The sequence below is a fragment of the Ursus maritimus genome, unplaced genomic scaffold (genome assembly GCF_017311325.1).
Source record: "Ursus maritimus isolate PB19 unplaced genomic scaffold, ASM1731132v1 scaffold_20, whole genome shotgun sequence".
In the NCBI taxonomy this organism is placed as follows: Eukaryota; Metazoa; Chordata; class Mammalia; order Carnivora; family Ursidae; genus Ursus; species Ursus maritimus.
Window position 1 is genome coordinate 47862151 of NW_024424453.1, and position 19640 is coordinate 47881790.

General features: G+C 39.0%; 1 protein-coding gene across 4 annotated transcripts in view; it reads left to right on the top strand.

The window, feature by feature from the left end:
- ULK4 (unc-51 like kinase 4) overlaps positions 1-19640 on the top strand; it is a 596079-nt gene that overhangs the window by 115331 nt on the left and 461108 nt on the right. For 3 of the 4 annotated variants that reach the window (XM_040636925.1, XM_040636926.1, XM_008709911.2), the window contains one exon: positions 9204-9386. In XM_040636925.1, the coding sequence (XP_040492859.1) occupies positions 9204-9386 (183 nt within the window). The remainder of the gene's footprint in view (positions 1-9203; positions 9387-19640) is intronic. The other variant, XM_040636927.1, reaches the window with a different exon arrangement.

The window sequence follows — 19640 nt, forward strand, 5'->3', positions numbered from 1 at the left end:
AAGCTCTTTCCCTTCTCCCACGTGTATGTGTGTATTTATATCATTATTTTGATGAATAACTACTTTATGCCGTGGATCACAGCGTGCTACCACTGCCACTGTTATTATTTGTGGGGATGCTGAAGGCATCCTAGATGTGGCCAGTGTGATCCCTTCAAGCTGGCTTCTGTGTTCTGTGGACCTATTTCTTTCTTTCTTTCTTTTTTTTTTTTTTATAATAATATGTTTTTCATTATGTTAGTCACCATACAGTACATCCCTGGTTTTTGATGTAAAGTTCGATGATTCATTAGTTGTGTATAACACCCAGTGCACCATGCAATACGTGCCCTCCTTACTACCCATCACCAGTCTATCCCATTCCCCCACCCCCTCCCCTCTGAAGCCCTCAGTTTGTTTCCCAGAGTCCATAGTCTCCCATGCTTCATTCCCCCTTCTGATTATCCCCCCTTTCTTTATCCCTTTCTTCTCCTACCGATCTTCCTAGTTCTTATGTTCCATAGATGAGAGAAACCATATGATAATTGTCTTTCTCTGCTTGACTTATTTCACTTGGCATTATCTCCTCCAGTGCCGTGTGGACCTATTTCTATCATTGTTTGAGTACTTCATTATTTTCTGACACCACATGATGTTCTGGGTTAATTTGTACTTTTTCTCTGCCAGCTCTGGAATCAATCATTTCTTTGGGGAACCTTTGGTATTTAGAAGCCAAGATTTGGGTGCTCTTTGTGCTTATTGCTCTGGGGTGTCATTGTTTCTAGGCTTTCTTTATAATCAAAGTTAGAAAAAAATATCCATCCATACACATACATTTATAATTTCTGGTATACATATCATTATACATATTCAGAACAAAACTCATGCATTCATATCAGTACTTCCAATTTTAATCCAATACCTTAAGATCCTCTCTAGCCGTCCCACCTCCCGTGTTTGTAAATCCCTTCTCAGACCGAGACAAACCTGGTTCCTGTTATTCTCAGTATCTGTACTGATTTGTTCAGTCAGTGAATTTACTTCTGTGTAACAGACTCCGTCTACTCAGGCCACCTCCACTGTGTCATCCTCTGTCTCACTTGCCATTGCCACCCTGCTTCTTTGACCACCTGTGCTCGGTTCCACCTCCCCCTCACTGCCCCCTTTCCTCAGGTGCTGACATGTTGACCTTGGGAGAGGAAGGTGAGAGGAGATGGATTAAGGAAAATGAAGGGTCAAGTGTTCTTTTTCATACTTTCCCTTCTCTTAACCCCTCCCACCTCACTGTTCACATTCAGGTACTTAACCTGTCCAGGGAAGCTCATTCCTGAGTCTCTCTCAGGTCCGACTACCTCTCTCTGCTGCTGTAGTTGCTACCGCCATAGTCCAGGCCCTACCGTCTCTCCTCTGGATCACTCCTGTGGCCTCCTCACTGGTCTTCCCATGGCCAGTTTGCCCCACTGACATTCTCCACACAGAGTGCACTTCCTAAAATCATGTCTCTTCTCGCTTCTCTGCTGAAACTTTTCAACAGCTTTCTACCATTTTTCTTAAAGGATTGGTATGACGTTATGCAAAGTACCAGGTAGAAGTTAAGAATTGGTGAGGTTTTCACTTTCAGGACAATTATATTTATTATTTAAAGCAGTTAACATATTTTGCTTAGTAAATTAGTTGTGTTAGCTTATTATAATTATATTATATTGATTATAAACTCCTGTAAAGCCAGGACTGTATTTTTTTTTTTAATCTATCTGTTTGAAGCCAGGTCTTTGATTATAAGTTAGGATTTTTCCTGCAAAGATTGAGAGGGAGGGATCCTTCTGTCCCACATCATGAATGGGGGGGCATCATAAGTAGATATTTAATAACCTTTACTGGGTTGACAAAAATAGGTCACAAAGGTCCTGCTAATAATAAAAGTGGGGTGGTCACTTTTATTATATGAAATATAAATATATTACATATATTTTATTATATGAAATTATGAGATCATTGTTGGGGGATCCTAAAATAAAGTTATTCTAATGTAATCTTAAGAAAATTGTCTTGTAAACAGGTTTACATGAGGATTTATTAAAGATTGAGGTGACAGAAACAAAATATGCATTCTGAAGACACTTCATGCAAATTCCTAGCAGGGAATGACAATAGCTTCCTCCCCAGCATGCTCTACAGAGCTGAACTTCCTTTTTCTTTTCTTTTTCCAAATTCTCTCAGGAATGTGTGCTGGAGGTTAATGTACCATTTGCTGTTAAAGATGAGAATTCTTTCCACAGCCTTCAGGATCTCAGATGGTTTGGCTCCTGCCTCCCTTTTTTGTCACATCTCCTAAAGCTCATTGTCTTACTCTCTGTGCTGCAACCACACTTTTTTCTGACATTTCCTAGAATTTGCAAACACTTCTCTGCCTCAGGTGAAAGTCCTGTTCCCTGGGCCTGGATGCTCTTTCCACACAGCCGAGTCTTCATGGTTCAGGTATCAGCTTAAATGTCACCTCCTCTGGTAGGACATCCCCTGGCCCCTCAAATCTCTTTGTATTTTTGCTCATAGCAATGACCACAGCTCTGTTTACGCAAAGTATGGAAGCAGGGTTTTCCATCTTAGTGTCAGTTCCACAAGGTAGGAGCTGTTTTCCTCCTGTTCCCTTCCTGAGCACACATGGTGGGTGCTTGGCAGGTCTCTGTTAACCAGATGAACGCCTGAGCTCTGGCTGGAGAAGAGAGGTGTTCGGTGCTAGGGCACTGGCCTGCTCCTTGTTCTGTTTGTAACAGTCTGTGTCTGCTGTCTCTGCCACTGATTTTCCTGGTCATCTCTTGGTCCCATAGATTCTCCTGTACCAGTATGGTCCCCAGCCCAGCAGCATCAACATCACCTGGGATCTTGTTAGAAATCCAGGTTTTTGGCCCTTGACCTGCTGTATAGGAATCTCTAGGAGGGAGAGGCTCAGTAATCTGCATGTTAACAAGCCTCCAGCTGATTCTAATACCTGCTGAAGTGGGAGAACCTGGTCCTTGAAACTCCTGGAAAACACGGGCCTTGCGAGGAGTGAAAGATGGTGAATTTGTCCTTCCCCCTCAGGAATGGCTCCATCTTAGGGATTTGTTGTTGGGTGGAGTGGATCTGACTTAGGAAATATAGTGGATGGATAAAAGATTACTAGAATTATTAGGATTACAGGGAATCTCTGTGAACCATAGTGGAACTAGAGAAAGCTATAGAGTTAGATTGAGTAAGATGGCTCCGATGAGGACGATAAGTGGGGTAAACATCACTACTAGTGGGCTGAGATGAAGAGGATAAAAAGTGAAGAATTTTGCAATGTAGTGGTTCTCACTGGGGTTGGCAGGGAGCTTTTCCAGCAACATTGACTACTCCCTCCACTTTACACACCACCTGCCCCAATTCTGATGTATCTTTTAAGATCTCTCAGGATCACTCAAGATCACTCTCTGATGAGAGTGTGTGCAGTTTAGAAAAGTTCCCAAGGTAATTTTGATAGGACATGAAAAAACCATTCAAAAGACAAAATAGAAATGGTTTTGAAAGTTTTTATTCCATGGTGATTCTGTCCATGTTTCTAATAGATATGCGTCCTCCACTTTTGACTTAGTCTATTTCTTGGAAATTGCTTTTATTATATAGAATGTCAGGAATTCTGGAGGTAACACAATGTTCTTTTTGAAGCAAATTTTGAAGTGACTTTTAGATGGGAGGTGTTTTTCCCAGTTTTAAAATGTAGTCTCAAGCTCTATTTTAATAAGTAAATATTTCAAAACCAGTTCACTGGAGATCAGACTTGAGATTTGATTTCTTTGATTCAGAATACAAGCACTAATGTACTCTTGAGCCTCCATGAAGCTCTCAACTGTGTTTGATACCCAGAAGTAGCGGGTTAAAGGTTATTTTCTGCATGAGCTTTTTAAAATGGAAAGTCCGTTACGCTTCTGAGTAGCATTCTGAAGATGAGACATTCTAGTTGCCCTCACATTGGTTTGAACACATTTAGAAGTAGTCTGAACAAATCTTTTATCAAGAAATCTCCCCATTATGATCAGGTAGGGATTTTATATTTGTAGAAAGTCAGTTTTGCTGTGAGAGCTGCCCCAACAATTGTTAAAATGCCAGTAACAGTGTTTCGTGTCTTGAGGCCACTGTTGGGAGAACTCTTAATTTGGGCAAAAAGTTCTGAGTATAGCACGAAGTTTAGGGACTCTAAAATGCTGGTTTTTCTTTTTTTTTTAATTCTTGGATTAAAATAATGAAATCTGTTTTGATTTCATACACAGCAGTTTTCTTAGGTCCATTATAAATGAGCTTAAAAAACTTTCACATTCTAGAATCAGAGCTAGCTTTGTTTTTAGTGAATTCATTTTTCATACTCCTATTTTCAGATATTAGTTGCTACTTTTCTACTGAAACGTATACAATTTGGGCTTTAGACTTGAAGAACGCTAGTCTCATGGTTTCTTAGCCATCATGTATACCTTAACCATCTGTAACTCCCATGGAAGGAAGGGGAGAGACCGAAATATGATTTGAAAAGCGGCCAAAATAGAGTGATTTTTCCCCATAATTTCATTTTGCTATGGCTATCTGTAAATGAGTACAGATCCCTGGCATATGTTTGAAATAGAGTCAATGATTATTGTTACGTTTTCTAGCTTTATTGAGGTATCATTGACATAACATTGTGTAAGTTTAAGATGTACTATGTGTTAATTTGATACATTGTACCTATTGCAAAATGATTACCAAATGATAGTGTTAGCTAACCTCTGTATCATATCACATAGTTACCATTTCTTTTTTGTGGTGAGGACATTTACAATTTATTCTCTTAACAACTTTCGAATACGTACTGCAGTATTACAGTAACTATAATCACCATGCTGTACATTAGATGCCTAGAACTTATTCACCATAGAAGTTTGTAGTCTTTGCCCAACATCTCCCCATCTTCCCCACCCCGCCAGCCTCTGGGAGCCACCATTCCAGTCTCTGATTTCTATAAGCTCAGCTTTTTTGGATTCCACATCTTAGTATTTAGATATCATACAGTATCTGTCTTCCTTTCTCTGTCTTATCTCACTTAGCATAATGCCTTGAAGGTTGACCCATGATGTTGCACGTGGCAGAATTTCCTTTTCTCTTGCAGCTGAATAATATTCCGTTGTGTATATATGTTACATATATACTACATCTTCTTTATCCATTTGTCCATTGACAGACACTTAAGTTGTTTCCATACCTTGGCTATTGTGAATAATGCTGGAGTGAGCATGGGGGTACAGATAGCTCTTTGAGATCCTGTTTTCATTTATCGTGATTATTGAGACAAGATTATGCATCCCATATGATAATCCGTTCCATGAGGAAAGGGATACTCTTTGTTTTGGCAGAAGAGTATACACTTAGTGCTTTGCAGATGCTCAGGTTTCATTGTGTTTGTTTATTCAGTAATTTCAGATATGGTAGTAAACATATACATTAGTAATGTTAACTTGCCTGGGGCGCCTGGGTGGCTCAGTTGGTTAAGCGTCTGACTCTTGATTTTTGGCTCAGGTCATGGGATTGGGCCCCATGCTGGGCTCTGCACTCAGCACAGAGTCTGCTTGAGATTCTCTCTCTCTCATATAAATAAATAAAATCTTAAAAAATAATTTAAACTTTCCTTAAATATTTCCATCTAATTATAAAAAATGTCTAATACAGTCATGGCATCAGAATGTAATTTAAAAATTACTATAAAATAGTATGCATTTATTTGAAAACTTTGAAGAGGACATATGTAAAAGGGTGAAGACTTCCCTTGTCTTTTCTCTACCTCTCACCTCTCAGTTCCACCCCCAGGAGACAGAGCTTGGAGAGGGTCCTTCCAGATTTTCACTGTTGATAGTTGTATTATCTTTTCCTTTCTGGTTATAATGTCACATTAGTATTTTCATAAGGATTGGAACTAAGGTTTAGCATTAAGTAAATATATTTACTTTGAACTGTTCATTTTGGTGGAAGATTGAGTTTATGCCAATTAGTGCTTGTTTTCCTTATTTTATCAATAGGAATAACTTTTAAAGGAAGTTCATTTTTGGAGATAGAAAAAATTTTTTTCCCCTGAGATTTTATTTTAATTTTTAAAAATTCTTTTTTTTTTTAAGATTTTATTTATTTGTCAGAGAGAGAGGGAGAGGGAGAGAGCATACAAGAGGGGGGAACAGCAGGCAGAGGGAGAAAGCAGGCTCCCCACTGAGCAAGGAGCCTGATACAGGACTTGATCCCAGGACCCTGGGATCATGACCTGAGCCAAAGGTAGATGCTTAACTGATGGAGCCGCCCAGGTGTCCCTTTTCCTGAGATTTTAAAGAAGATGAAAATATTTTTTGAAAGCTTTATCTTTTCCTGTCTTCTTTCTTTACAATTCATCTTTTTTTTTTTTTTTTAAGAGGGCGAGAGAGCACACGTGTGTGCACCAGGGAGGTGGGGGGGGAGGGGCCAAAGGAAAGGGAGTGAGAATCTTAAAGAGACTTGTGCTGAGCGTGGAGCCCAATGGAGGGCTTGATCTCATGACCCTGAGATTATAACCTGAGCCAAAATCAAGAGTCTGACACTAAACTGACTGGGCCACCCAGGGGCCCCTAACAATTCATCTTTTATTTGATCTTTTCATTATTGATCAAGGTTATAGATCTGTTACATATAAATCAGAAGAAGAAGGTTATAGGACATTAATTATAATGAATGTTTTTGTAAAACTGTTTCTGGCTTTCTTTGTAGTCTCCCATATATGCACATAATAGGACCATCCCTTATTTGTTTGTTTGTTTTATTTTGCTTAAAAACTTTTGAGGTCTTCCCATTGCTTATGACATAAAATTCAAAAGTCCTAGTTTGGTAGACAGCTGTGGCTCCAGCCTACTTTCCTACTCTCTGCTTTTCCTCCTACACCTCAAGTGTGTTCTCATTGAATCAACTTCCCCTTTTTAAAACATGCTCTTCATCTCCATGTCTCCATGTGAACACTTGTTCTCTTCTCTCTGGCTAGAATTTTTTAAAAATTTTTAAAAATTCCAGTATACATACAGTTAACATTCGGTGTTGTATTAGTTTCAGGTGTCCAAGAGAGTGATTCAACAATTCTATACATTACTCAGTGCTCATCATGAGTAATCCCCTTCACCTATTTCACCCATCACCCCCCACCTCCCCTCTGGTAACCATCAGTTCTCTACAGTTAAGAGTCTTTTTTGTGTCTCTTTTTTTCTTTATTTGTTTTGTTTCTTAAATTCCACATATGAGTAAAATCATATGGTATTTGTTTTTCTCTGGCCTATTTCACTTGGCATAGTACACTGCCGCTCCATTCATGTTGTTGCAAATGGCAACATTTCATTCTTTTTGATGGCTGAATGATATTCCATTGGATATATGTGTATATATACATACCACATCTTCTTTATCCATTCATCAGTCAGGGGACAATTGGGCTGCCCCCATAATTTGGCTATTGTAAATAATACTGCAGCCAACATAAAGGTGCCTGTATCCCTTTGAATTAGTGTTTTTGTATTCTTTAGGTAAATACCCAGTGGTATGATTACTGAATCGTAAGGTAGCTCTATTTTTAACTTTTTGAGGCACCTCCATACTGTTTTCCACAGTGGCTGCACCAGTGTGCATTCCCACCAACAGTGCATGAGGGTTCTTTTTTTCTCCACATCCTCTCCAACACTTGTTGTTTCTTGTGTTTTTGATTTTAGCCATCTGACAGGAGTGAGGTGATATCTCATTGTGGTTTTGATTTGCATTTCCCTGATCATGAGTGATGTTTAGCATCTTTCCATGTGGCTGTTGGCCATCTGGATATCTTCTTCTTCTTCTTCTTTTTTTTTTTTTTTTAAAGATTTTATTTATTTATTTGACAGAGAGAGACAGCCAGTGAGAGAGGGAACACAGCAGGGGGAGTGGGAGAGGAAGAAGCAGGCTCCCAGCAGAGGAGCCCGATGTGAGGCTCAATCCCAGGACTCTGGGATCATGCCCTGAGCCGAAGGCAGGCACTTAAGGACTGCGCCACCCAGGCACCCCTGGATGTCTTCTTTGGAGAAATATCTATGTCTTCTGCCCAGTTTTTAATTGAATTTTTTTTTGTTTTTTGGGTATTGAGTTATATACGTTTTTATGTATTTTGGATACTAATCCTTAATCAGAGGTGTCATTCACAAATATCTTTTCCCATTCTGTAGGTTGTCTTTTTGTTTTGTTGATTGTTTCCTTTGCTGTGCAGAAGCTTTTTATTTTGATGTAGTCCCAACAGTTTATTTTTGCTTTTGTTTCCCTTGCCTCAGGAGACATATCTAGAAAAAAGTTGCTGTGTCTGATATCAGAGAAATTACTGCCTGTGTTCTCTTCTAGGGATTTTTATAGTTTCAGGTCTCACATTTATGTCCTGGCTAGAATTTTCTTCACTTATTTTTCTGCCTGTCCACTTCCCATTTACCCTTCAAAAACCGGCTCAAGATCATCTTCCTATGTTGTTGACTTGCTTTACCTTCCTTTCCAAACTTAATTCAATGAGCTCACTTCTGTTATAACACTTGTTACATTCTATTAGTTTATTAATTATGTTTCACCTCTAATTTGTGAGCAAGTTAGGAAAAGCTCAGATATCTGATTATCTTGGTTTGGATTCTAGTTTTGTCACTTACTAGGTACATGCAAGTAATTTAAGTAATCTGTGCTTTAGTTCTATTGTCTATAAAGTAGGTTAATACTAATACCTTTTTTATATGTTATTGGGAGAACTAAATGGGACAGTCTTCTGATATTCTGAGATACCATTTTTCACATGCTAACAATAAGTGTTATTTATTTTTATGGCTCCCTCCCCCCTTCCCTAGTGTCTGCAAAAAGAAGGCATTTGATGTTTTTTATTTCTTAAAGGGAAGTTTATCTATACAGACTTATAAATTAGTTTGTTTCTGTTAACCCTTTATAACTTGTATGCTTATCATAAGAGGTTTTGTTGTCTTAAAACAACTTTAGTTTTACCTACAAGATTATTGGTTTATTTTTTAATATGCTGAAAAATTTCCAACTTTCTTATGCCAAAATAAGTAACGAAGGAGCAAGGTAAGCACCCTCAACTCCACAGAAGCGGGTGTTATCTTTCCGAGGCACGGTTAGTACACTTGGTGTTGTCTGACAGATCTGTTCTCCTGTCTCTGCAGGCCTTGTGTAGAATCACCCGTCATTCTCCTACTGCCTTCCAGAATGTTATTGAGAAGGTAGGACTGAACTCAGTAATAAACTCCCTGGCCTCAGCCATCTGCAAAGTTCAGCAGTACATGTTGACCTTATTTACTGCAATGTTGTCTTGTGGGATTCATCTTCAGAGGCTAATCCAAGAAAAGGTTTGTCTTAGATTTCACCTATTACTGTACTTTACAAATTGTTGTTGAACCGTTATAATTGCAGGAGAAAACAAGTAATAGCATCTCTGTAGAATTTATTTTTCATCTCAGGGAACCTTTTGGAACTTTGCTAAACCCTGTCCCACAGGCCATTCATCTGAAGATGTTGTAAGAGTCTTTTAGTGATTAAAATAGAAATCCAGTAAATGGCTCTGCCTGCGTGTCCCATTTTATTAATGAAAAGCTGGGAAATTTATGAGTCCTTCCTCTATGCTGATATTTCTTATTCCTCTTGCTCCTCAGCCCCAACCGTCTCTCCATATGGTTTGTCTTCCATAGGGCGGGTCCCTTTATACTCTCTGCTTACTTAGACTCTTTCTTTCTTTCTTCCCCCCCCCCACTTCCTGATTTTATTTATTTATTTTTGTCTTCAACTTGGACTTTCTTACCCCTTTCCTTGTCTAATATTTGGCTAATACAAATCACCTGGACAACTCCCTTTCTTCTGTTTTTAACTTAGTTTCCTTCTAATCCTTTTATATTCCTTTATTTTATGTAAAGTCTTTAATTATTCAGTTCCCATCACAAAACTGCATAGTTCTGCAGAAGTCTCTGTAGTAGCCTTCCTCAGCATGTCTGCCTGCTAAAGAGTGATCCGAGAACCAGAAGCAATGGGCATCACCTGGGAGAGGGTTGGAAAGGCAGCCACTCAGGCCCCACCTTGGGTCTGCTGCATCTGAACCTTTATTTATTTATTTATTTAATTAATTTTATTTTTTTAAATAATATTTATTTTGTTATATTAGTCTCTGGGACTATGGACTTTGGGATAGGCCAGTGGTGAATCTACATTTAAATGAGATTTCTAGGTGGTTTGTTCGAACTCGATGATTTGAGAAGCCCTGTCCTAGAATATTAATGTTGGGTGAGGTGTTACCAGGTAGAAAAGGTGGACCATGTTTATATATACGTGTTTGGAAAGCTATGAGTCAAAGTGAAAGAGATAGTTTTAACTGTACAGCCCTTCCCAGTATTTTATATGCTCATGTGTATTTTGAATTTTCACATGGGGAATGTAGTGTGTGGCATTCTTTAAACTATTGGACCAATTATCCTTTTTTTAAAAGGAGAGATGCCTGTCAAATTGGAATTTTGAGAACTCGGTGAGGGTAGTGCTACTAACAAGTGGAGAAGGGAACTACTTACGTACGCTATTTGCTTTGGCTCTTGTGTGTTACGGTCCACACATTAAATTCCGTTTTTTTTATAATAAAAGTTAAAATTTCAGTAATTATGAATAATTATCTGATTTACATAGTAAACTTGATCTGTCAAAGTCAAGGTGGAGAGTAAACCACGTCTTGCCTTTCCTCTGATTAGTCTGATTTAGATTCTGCTAAGAAGTTTGAGCCTCAGAGAAAGCTATTTTTTCCCCAAAGTCTGTGTATCTAATTTTTGCTATTAAATTTTCCAAGTCATTAAATATTGTTACATTGTATTAGAAAAAGCCCCACTTGAGTAGTTTTACTGTGTGAATTGCGACAAGAGAGGCTGAGAGTTTTAACAGTTTGGTTTGTTTTCCACTCTCAGAACAAGTACGGATTGACTTAGTTTCAAATATGGTATTTCACAAAGGTAGTAAAATAAGATGTATTGATTAATATGATTTTGTAATTGTTTTATAATATATAATATTCCACATATCTTAACAAAAGGAATGATTGAATGTTGAAATATATTGAATAAGTAATCTTGTGATTTTGATTAATATTGGTGCTGAAAAAAATTATATAATTATATAATTTATCATCTTCACCATTTTTAAGTTTATAGTTAGTTGTGGTAAGTATATTCACATTGTTGTGGAACAGATCTCTAGAACCTTTTCATCTTGCAAAACTGAAACTCTGTGCCCATTAAACATGGAGGGTGCCGTGTGTTCAGACTCCGGGTTTTATTTGATTCTGTTTTAGTAGGCCTCCTCTGTCAAGGAACTGGCAGAGAAAGGAGGGCAATGCCCGTGCCTGCCTTCCTGGGGTGGAAGTCCAGATTCCTTGGTGGGCTTCTGTTGACACCCCAGGGGTGCAGAGAACCCCTCCTTAATGCGGGCAGGGGTGCGAGTCCGCACTCTCCATAGGCCTCCTTTGATGCTCCCCTGGCTGGGAGTGGGGAGAGCTCCTCATTTACTGTGTCCCCTGCTACTATACGGTGGGAACGTGAGCCTCATTTCTGGTGGAAGGTGCTCAAGGTGCAGACTTCCACTTGCTTCTCTGCTGCCATCTTGGAAGGAATCTAGTTACTACTCTATATGGGCAGAGGCCCAGGCTCCCCACGTGGTCTCTTCCAATATCAGGGTTGGGGCTAATGGCTGTTATTGCCAGGTGGGGATGTTATTGCCAGCTCTCCACTTGCTCTTTTCTGGTATTGTCCTTGTGGGGAGGGTGTTGGCTATTGAGGGTAGGAGTCTAGGCTCCCCACTTGCTCTGAGCTGATGGGGATGGGGTCATGGTTTTTCCATGATGTTTGGCTGGAGTGGAGTGGCTATTATTTGAAAGTTTTTGATCTTTCTGGGCTGCCCCTTTCTTGGTCCTTTGGCTTGAAAGAGCTGATCTTTCTTATGTTTTATGCCTATTGGTGTTTCTAGGCTCCTGGATTTTCCAGCACTTAATCCAGGATATCTGGGGCAAAAAAGAAAACCCAGTGAGCTCATTGCCATGTTGATGCTCAGGTCCTGAGGTTCCTACTGGTTCTGTCTTCTCTTCACCTTTCAGAGTCGTCATATGTTTGTTTTATACAACGTCCAGGGTTTTTAGTTGTGCATCTTCCTTCTCTTGTCCTTTAATTTTTAAAATGTTTCTATGAAAGGTCAATAATGTTCAGTGAACTCTCATTTAAAATGTAGGGTTCTATTTTTTATTAATTAAAAAGTATTACCATTTATTGAACATTTACTATGGGCCAGTTAGTGACTTGCTGTCCTGGGGTATTCGTGGATGAAAGTGTGTTGAGTAATTGATCAAGTTCATGGAGGATGTCCATGCTAGAGCTAATGCTCATGCAAGACAAATGAGTACACAGAACAATTCTGGATAGTGTTGATGCTCAGAAGAACATGAAACAGAGTAATGTGGTAGAGTGTCTGCAGTAGGCAGCATGCAAGGAATGGAGCCATATATCATTACCTTGGGGGGGGGCGCTGGGAAGTCAGGGAAGGCCTCTCTGAGGAGGTGTCATTCCAGCTGAGCCCTGATTGACCAGAAAGAGTTTGCCCTGTGAAGTTCCGGAGGGAAGAACTTTGTAGTTTAGCCTCCTTGAAGTGTGAGAGATCTTTGGAAGGTCTGGAAAGAGAGAAGGCCTACAGAGCTGAACCTAGTGAGCAGCGTGGGTGAGGGGGAGAGGCCCTTGGGAAGAGGCTGGGACAGGACGGAGACTTAGATTATGTAGGGTCATGATATTGGCCTTCCTCATGGGTTTTAATTTTAGTTAAAAGTGCATTTAAAAATGTATACATGTGTGTTTCGGGGACAGGTATAGCAGCCTTCTTACTGCTAAGTTGAGCTGCTTTTCTGACTGTTGGTTGTTGACAGGTTAGAATGAGTAGAAGAGGAGAGGACCTAGGAACAAATACCAGCTTTACTCCTTCGTGTTGGACAGAAGAGCTGCATGTGTGCTTTTTGGGGAACCATGGCCTGTATATCATGATCTTTTTAGAATTGAAAATCAGTCCCCAAAAGAGGTTCATGCTATTCCTTCATATATAAAAGAAATTATTGTTTAGTGCCGAAAATGTAAAAGAAGCTCAAGAATAAGACAAAATCCACTGTAATCGCACTCTCCAGAGATAATGACTGTTGTTAACATGTTGGTCTGTCTCGTTTAGGCTTTTGCCTGTGTGTCTATGTATTTTATGCACACATTTATAAAATTCAGATCAAAATGCGTAGGTTTATCTTTTTTTAAAATTTGAGAGAGAGAGAGTGGGAGTGCACTCATGCTTGTGTGTGTGTGGGGAAGGGGCATGGGAGGAAGGGTAGAGGGGGAAGGGAGAAGGACAAGCAGACTCCATGCCCATCAAAGAGCCCAGTGCAGGGGCTGGATCCCATGACGCTGAGATCATGACCTGAGCTGAAACCAAGAGTCAGATGCTCAACCAGCCGAGCCACCCAGATGCCCCAATGTGTAGATTTATCTTGATGGTACTTTGTCATTAAATATTCCCCAAGAACATTAAAAAGTATTATATAATTTTTCATTTTGTGGTACTACAATAATTTAATTCTTTCTCCACTATTGAACCGTTTGCTTCTCATTTTTTTATCTCCACTGGCTCTGATGCAGTGAACATCTTGTTGCATACATCTTTGTGTTCTCCGCTAATGGATTCCCACAGATGTTATCCACATTTAGAAGGCTCTGCCTAGACAGTGCTAGACTATTCTCTAGAAGGGTAGATGATGAGAGCACTAAGGACTTGAAATTTAACCAGCAATCAGTAGAGACATGCTGTCTTTCTCTTATAATAAATCGTGGGGTTTGGGATTATTAGGGGATTATTAGCAGCATACTGCATGTTTTCATAGTTATTTGCAGTTAGCAATTAACCTGACTCTCCATTTGAACTATGTAACTGTAGGCAGATTTTCCTCTTAATCTAGACTAACCAGATTATTATTCCCTTCTGAATCATGCTCATGTTTTTGAGTGCGTAGTGAGGAATTGAAGGAATTTGTTCAGGTTACTCTCTCACCTGTAGGAGCTGCTTGCATGTCAGTGCCCTTAGCTGACCAGTATCCAGCACCCATGTGCATCAGTGGTGTTTAGTTTGTTTCATGTTGTCAACTTTAAAAGGATCTCCTTTCCCATAAATGTGCTAAATGGCGGACTATTCCTTTATGCAAAAACAAGTGTTAGTTCCATACACTGGGATGTGAAAAGTGAGCGATCACAGCTGTAGTGACAGGGGACTCTCTGAGTCACAAATCATGTGTTCTGAATATTCTAGTAACTGGAGAAATTGAGCAAAGCAACAAGTGACAAGTAGTTTTCCCATTTTTTTTCCTCCCCAAATACTTAACAGGATACTTTTGAACCATTGATAGGTGGTACTTTATTATTATTTTTTTGAAGATTTTGAGAGAGAGAGTGAGAAAGAACACGAGTAGGGTGAGGGGCAGAGGGAGAAGTAGACTGCCTGCTGAGCAGGAAGTCCCATGTGGGGCTTGATCCCAGGACTCCGGGATCATGACCTGAGCTGAAGGCAGATGCTTAACCAACTGAGCCACCCAGGCTCCCCAGTAGATGGTACTTTATATGTAATTCCTGTGTCATTGATAGAGGTTGGGAATTGATAACTTTTTCACAATTCAGATACATGAGTGGCTTATGAACAAGAGGCTTCTGGAAGATGTGACCAGGTGTAAGAGAAGAGCATGTAGGTTAGGTGTGAGTTCATTTAGTAATCCTTGCCCTAGAAACTTTTTTTGGTTTTCATTGCTGTTTTAGTTTTATTTTTGTGGTTCTTCCAAGCTGTTAATGTGTCCTACAGATATTCAGTCTTTGAGACCAGACGCTGGATTAGTTTGGGAGTTTGTAAATGTATTTCCTGCTGTTTTATTGAGGAGAAAGATGTTGGATGAGGTCATTGCAATTTCCCTTAATTATAAGAGCAAGAAACTTAAAGTTGGTAATGCTAATCTAATGTATTTTTATCAGGTTATATTTATAATTTTCATGAATTTTGTGGTTTACATGTTTAGTATAGAAAATTCAGAATGTATGGAATACAGAAGACTGAAGTGCTTACCTCCCTGAGGTAATCTCTGTAAAAATTCTAATATTCTGTCCCTTTCAAATTCATATTTGTTGTGTGTGGATACACACACACACACGCGCATACACGCATACACATGCATTCCCATATTCCCTCCTCTCTGTTGCTACAAACACATACTGTTAGAATCTTTTTGCAGAAATTGGATCAACTATATATTGTTTGGTAATCCATATTTTTTCTATTCCATGACATGTTAGGAATGTGTGTCTAAGTCAGTGTAACTCTTCAATGTTATCTGTAAAGGGTAATGACATTCTATCACATGAAGATATCACCAGTTAGCCCAGCAGCTCACTATTGTCCATCTAAGAATTATTTTGCCATTGTTTTCCCAGGGAGAACATTCTTATGGCTAAATCCTTTTGCGTGGCCATCCTTAATTTTTCCTTTAGGATAAAACTTTTAAGTAAAATTGCTAGGTTAGTCTCATTTTTAGAAAGTTCTTTTCCCTTTCATAGTTTATAGATTAAAAAAAACCCCAGTATGGTTGTATATATGTTTGCAAATAGGCTCAGTGCCGGTAAGAAGTGTGGTAATATTGCATCCAGATTATGTATCTCTCACATCTGCCAAAATGTTTTGGTTTCAGGCAGTATTAAGTGCATGGCTATAATCCCATCATTCCTTTTGAGTTACTTTTCTATCTTTGAAAATTTCAGCCAGGATACTTAGAGGTCACATGGTAAATTGTCTTTTTCTTTTTTTCATAATCTCTTTTACATTCACTGAACCATAGTGAGTTATATCTGGGTTGTTGAAAGCCGTGGCTCTATTGCTTTGGTCCAGAAGTCATGCTAGTTACAAAATCTAGGTCTTGTGATGTCAGGATGTCTGGTAGAAGCTGACTGGTTATGGAATTTAGAAATCTGACCAGAATGAGAATAAACTCTTAAAAGGTGTCTGTTTTTGCCAGTATGGCTGAGTAGATACCTTACAAACTCTCTCACTATAAAAAACTTAAAAATGCTAGATATTCCTTGCAGAGACAAGACTGAATTTTCAGGAAAATAACAAAGATGCAGAAGATGAAATGAAAAGAGGGCTACTGTGAGAGTGATGGAGCCACAGCCTGGTTGTCAGGGGACTGCAGTGTGTGTTAGTGTGTGTAGCATATGTGTATGGGGTGAGGATGTGTGTGTGTGTGTGTGTGGGCGGGTATATGTATGTGTGGGGGTATATGTACAGGGTGTGGAGTACGTGTGTGTATGTGTGCGGGGTGTGGGTGTGTGGTGTATGTGTGTGGGTTGTGGGTGGGGTGTGGGTGCATGCATGTGTGCGTGTGCAGGGTGTGTGTATTCAGTAAGAAGAGTGACACCTAAAAACTTTTGCGAGAACAATGTAACTGGCCCACATATACCCATCATCCTCATCAGTTTTCAGTACATGCTGATGTCATCTCATCTCTGTTCCCTCTTCACTTGTACTTTGTTGCTACACGCTCCTTTTGCCTCTGAATTATTTTGAAGCAAAACACGGACATCATATCATTTGTAATTATTTCATCTATATTAGTAGAAGATCAGCAATCTTTTAAAATAGATATATTCACAATGTTACTAAACACCAACCAATTAATAAGTTCTCTTGTTTCTTTTGTTTTTCGGGGTTTTTTCCTTTGTTTTTTTGTTTTGTTTTGTTTTGTGTTTTTTGAATAAGTTCTTAATACAGCCGTATATCTAGTCAGAGTTCACTTGACTGGCTTATCAGTGATTATTTTCTGGATTGTTTGAATCAGGATCAAAGCAAGGTCTGTGTATCTTCTTTCTAATTCAGGTTGATTTGTCTCTTAATTCTCTTTAAATCTATAGACCCCCTTATCTTTTTTTATTATTTATTTATTTAGTCCTTGAAATGAATCTGTTATAAGGAAGACAGTCATAGTTCACAGGCCTGTCCACGTTTGGATTTTGCTGATTGAATCTCGCAAACAACGTAGACAGTGTGGTGTCCTTTAAAATGCTGCTCCTGTATTTCTTGTATAAGTTTATAAGTTTGATCAGCTCCAAATTAGATTTCTTTTTGAAGACAGTTCATTGGTGGGGTTTTTTTTTTTTTTTGGTAAGATTTTATTTATTTTTTTGACAGAGAGAGAGAGAGAGAGAATGAACATGGAGAGAGCACAAGCAGGGGGAGCTGCAGAGGGAGAGGGAGAAGCAGGCTCTCCGCTGAGCAGACTGTCTGCTGAGCTGGGTGATCCCAGGACCCTGAGATCATGACCTGAACCGAAGGCAGCCGCTTAACTGGGGAGCCATCCAGGTGCCCCAGTGGTGTGTGTTTTTCATAACAGAAGGCGCACACGGATGACTTGGCTCTCCCTTTTCTGATACAAAGTGTGAGCAGTGGCTTCACTTCCAGTCTACTCATAAATTTCCTTACCAGCTCTCCTGTAATGGTTTTAGCAGCTGTCAGTGATAACTGCTGGGGTATATTGTTTTGGTATGGGTGAAAATATCTGATATTTTAATATTATCATTCTGACTTCATGTCTTAATCAAAATTGCTTTGTAGAAAAAAACTCTTTATCAATTGTGTAGTTACCCTGAGGAACAGTTTATGTAAGATTCACTTATTTACCGGCCTTTGGAATCATGAGTTGGTTTCCCTAGCAGTCTCCAAAGACTTACTTTTTAGGACTGGGACTTGAAAGGATACTTTATTTACTTCCCTTACGAAGTCACGGATTTTAATATTTTGGTATGTTTCCATTGTGGACGATGTTCTTTTTCGTACTGCTAGTGATAGTGTTGCTCAGCCAGTGGAAGCCTCCATAAGTGGCCCCCCGGGTCTTTTTGTCAGAAATCCAATAGTCTTTACTTTCTTGCCTTCTGCTGGAACAGTGTGTTTTAGGCTTCTCTCGTATGTTTTCTGCTCTGCACCTGGAACCAGTTGTTCCTCTGAAGAGCCCCAGTTCCTCTAGTGGGAAATAATATTTAGAGACCACAGTCTGATAGGAATACTCACTGCTACTGTGTTGGTTATTGTTTCTGGGCATTCCCAGCAGATAGAGCCAGGAAATAACTCTTTTAAAATACATCTACTGTCCATACTAGTATTTCCGATTTCAGTGTTTTGCCTAATTTATTTTATATGAGTAGTTCTTTCTCTCAAGTTGAAAAGCTTGTTTTCTATTGACATTAACATCATTTCTTATTTGTTTTATAATATTTATAGAAGTCTCAGAATAATAGTGATATTATTAATCACATTATGATTTCTGAATACAACCTAGGATTTTTGTGCAATTGTTTCAGTGCTTAGGGTATGTCCAGCTAGATGTGTAGTCAAGTTAGTGTGTTGTAAATTCTTTTCAAATGATTTTTTTTTTTTGGGTCTTCTTAACCCACCAACATGATATACCCTTAAGTATCATTTTCTTTTTGATTTGAGGGTATTGCTTTTTAAAAGTTGGATTTAATTTGTTTCATAATTGTGTAAAATGTTGATACGGTTTTAATGTCAGTTTACAAAGAATCAATTCAGAGGAAACAGTTTTCCATCTCTACCCTCTTCACTTGTTCCCCTTCTTTACGCATTGAATGCAAACATTTTTATTAATATCCATTTAAATCTTCTATTTAAAAAAATAATCGAATATAAGCAACTGTGTCTTTCTCCCTATATCTTTCTTTCTGTCTTTATATCCATGAATTATATCTATGTATTTATCTCTCTATATTTATCTCTAAAATTTTTATTATTGTGTTATTTATTTTATAGTTATACAATTATATCTCTCTCTTCACTTCATTTTATCTACCTGCCCCCCCACCCCACCAGTGCTCCTATATTTATCTATGGGTAAAGGGTTAAGAATTGTACTTTCAGTTAACTTTCCAGCTCTGTGTTTCTGAACCTAAGACCGACCTGTCATCCGTGAAGTTGTTAGAAAAGAGATTGGTGCCTGTGGGGTATGAAGCTTCTAAGCCAGGTGACTCCGTACCCGCCCTTTTGCTCTTTTCTTACTATGCCTGGGCTGTGCTCCCCAGGCTGTGGCTAGAGCGACATCTGATGCTGCCTGGTCAGCAAGCTCTGGTTCCTGAGCAAACTGGTTGAAAACGTGATCTATGGTCCTCTTTTGCAACGGTATGTCTAGTTGACTCTAAAATGACCTCTGGTGGGCGCTGTATTATTCTCTCTCTTCTTTAGACTAAAGGACAGCATATGCCATTTTGTACCTTGTGTGTGTGTGTGTGTGTGTTTTCTTAGTAATATATTTCAGAGATCACAGCATTGTTGTTAATAGATATGTTCTTCATGCATGCCCCCCCCCCTAAAAATAGTGCTTCGTAATGGAGGCACCACATTTATTCAGCCATTCTGCTTTTGAAAGATATTTGGCTGTTAGGTCTCTTTTCTTACATTATCAGACTAAAATATGAAAAGGAAAACTTGAAAAAATTTTAAAAGAAAATATAAGTGGC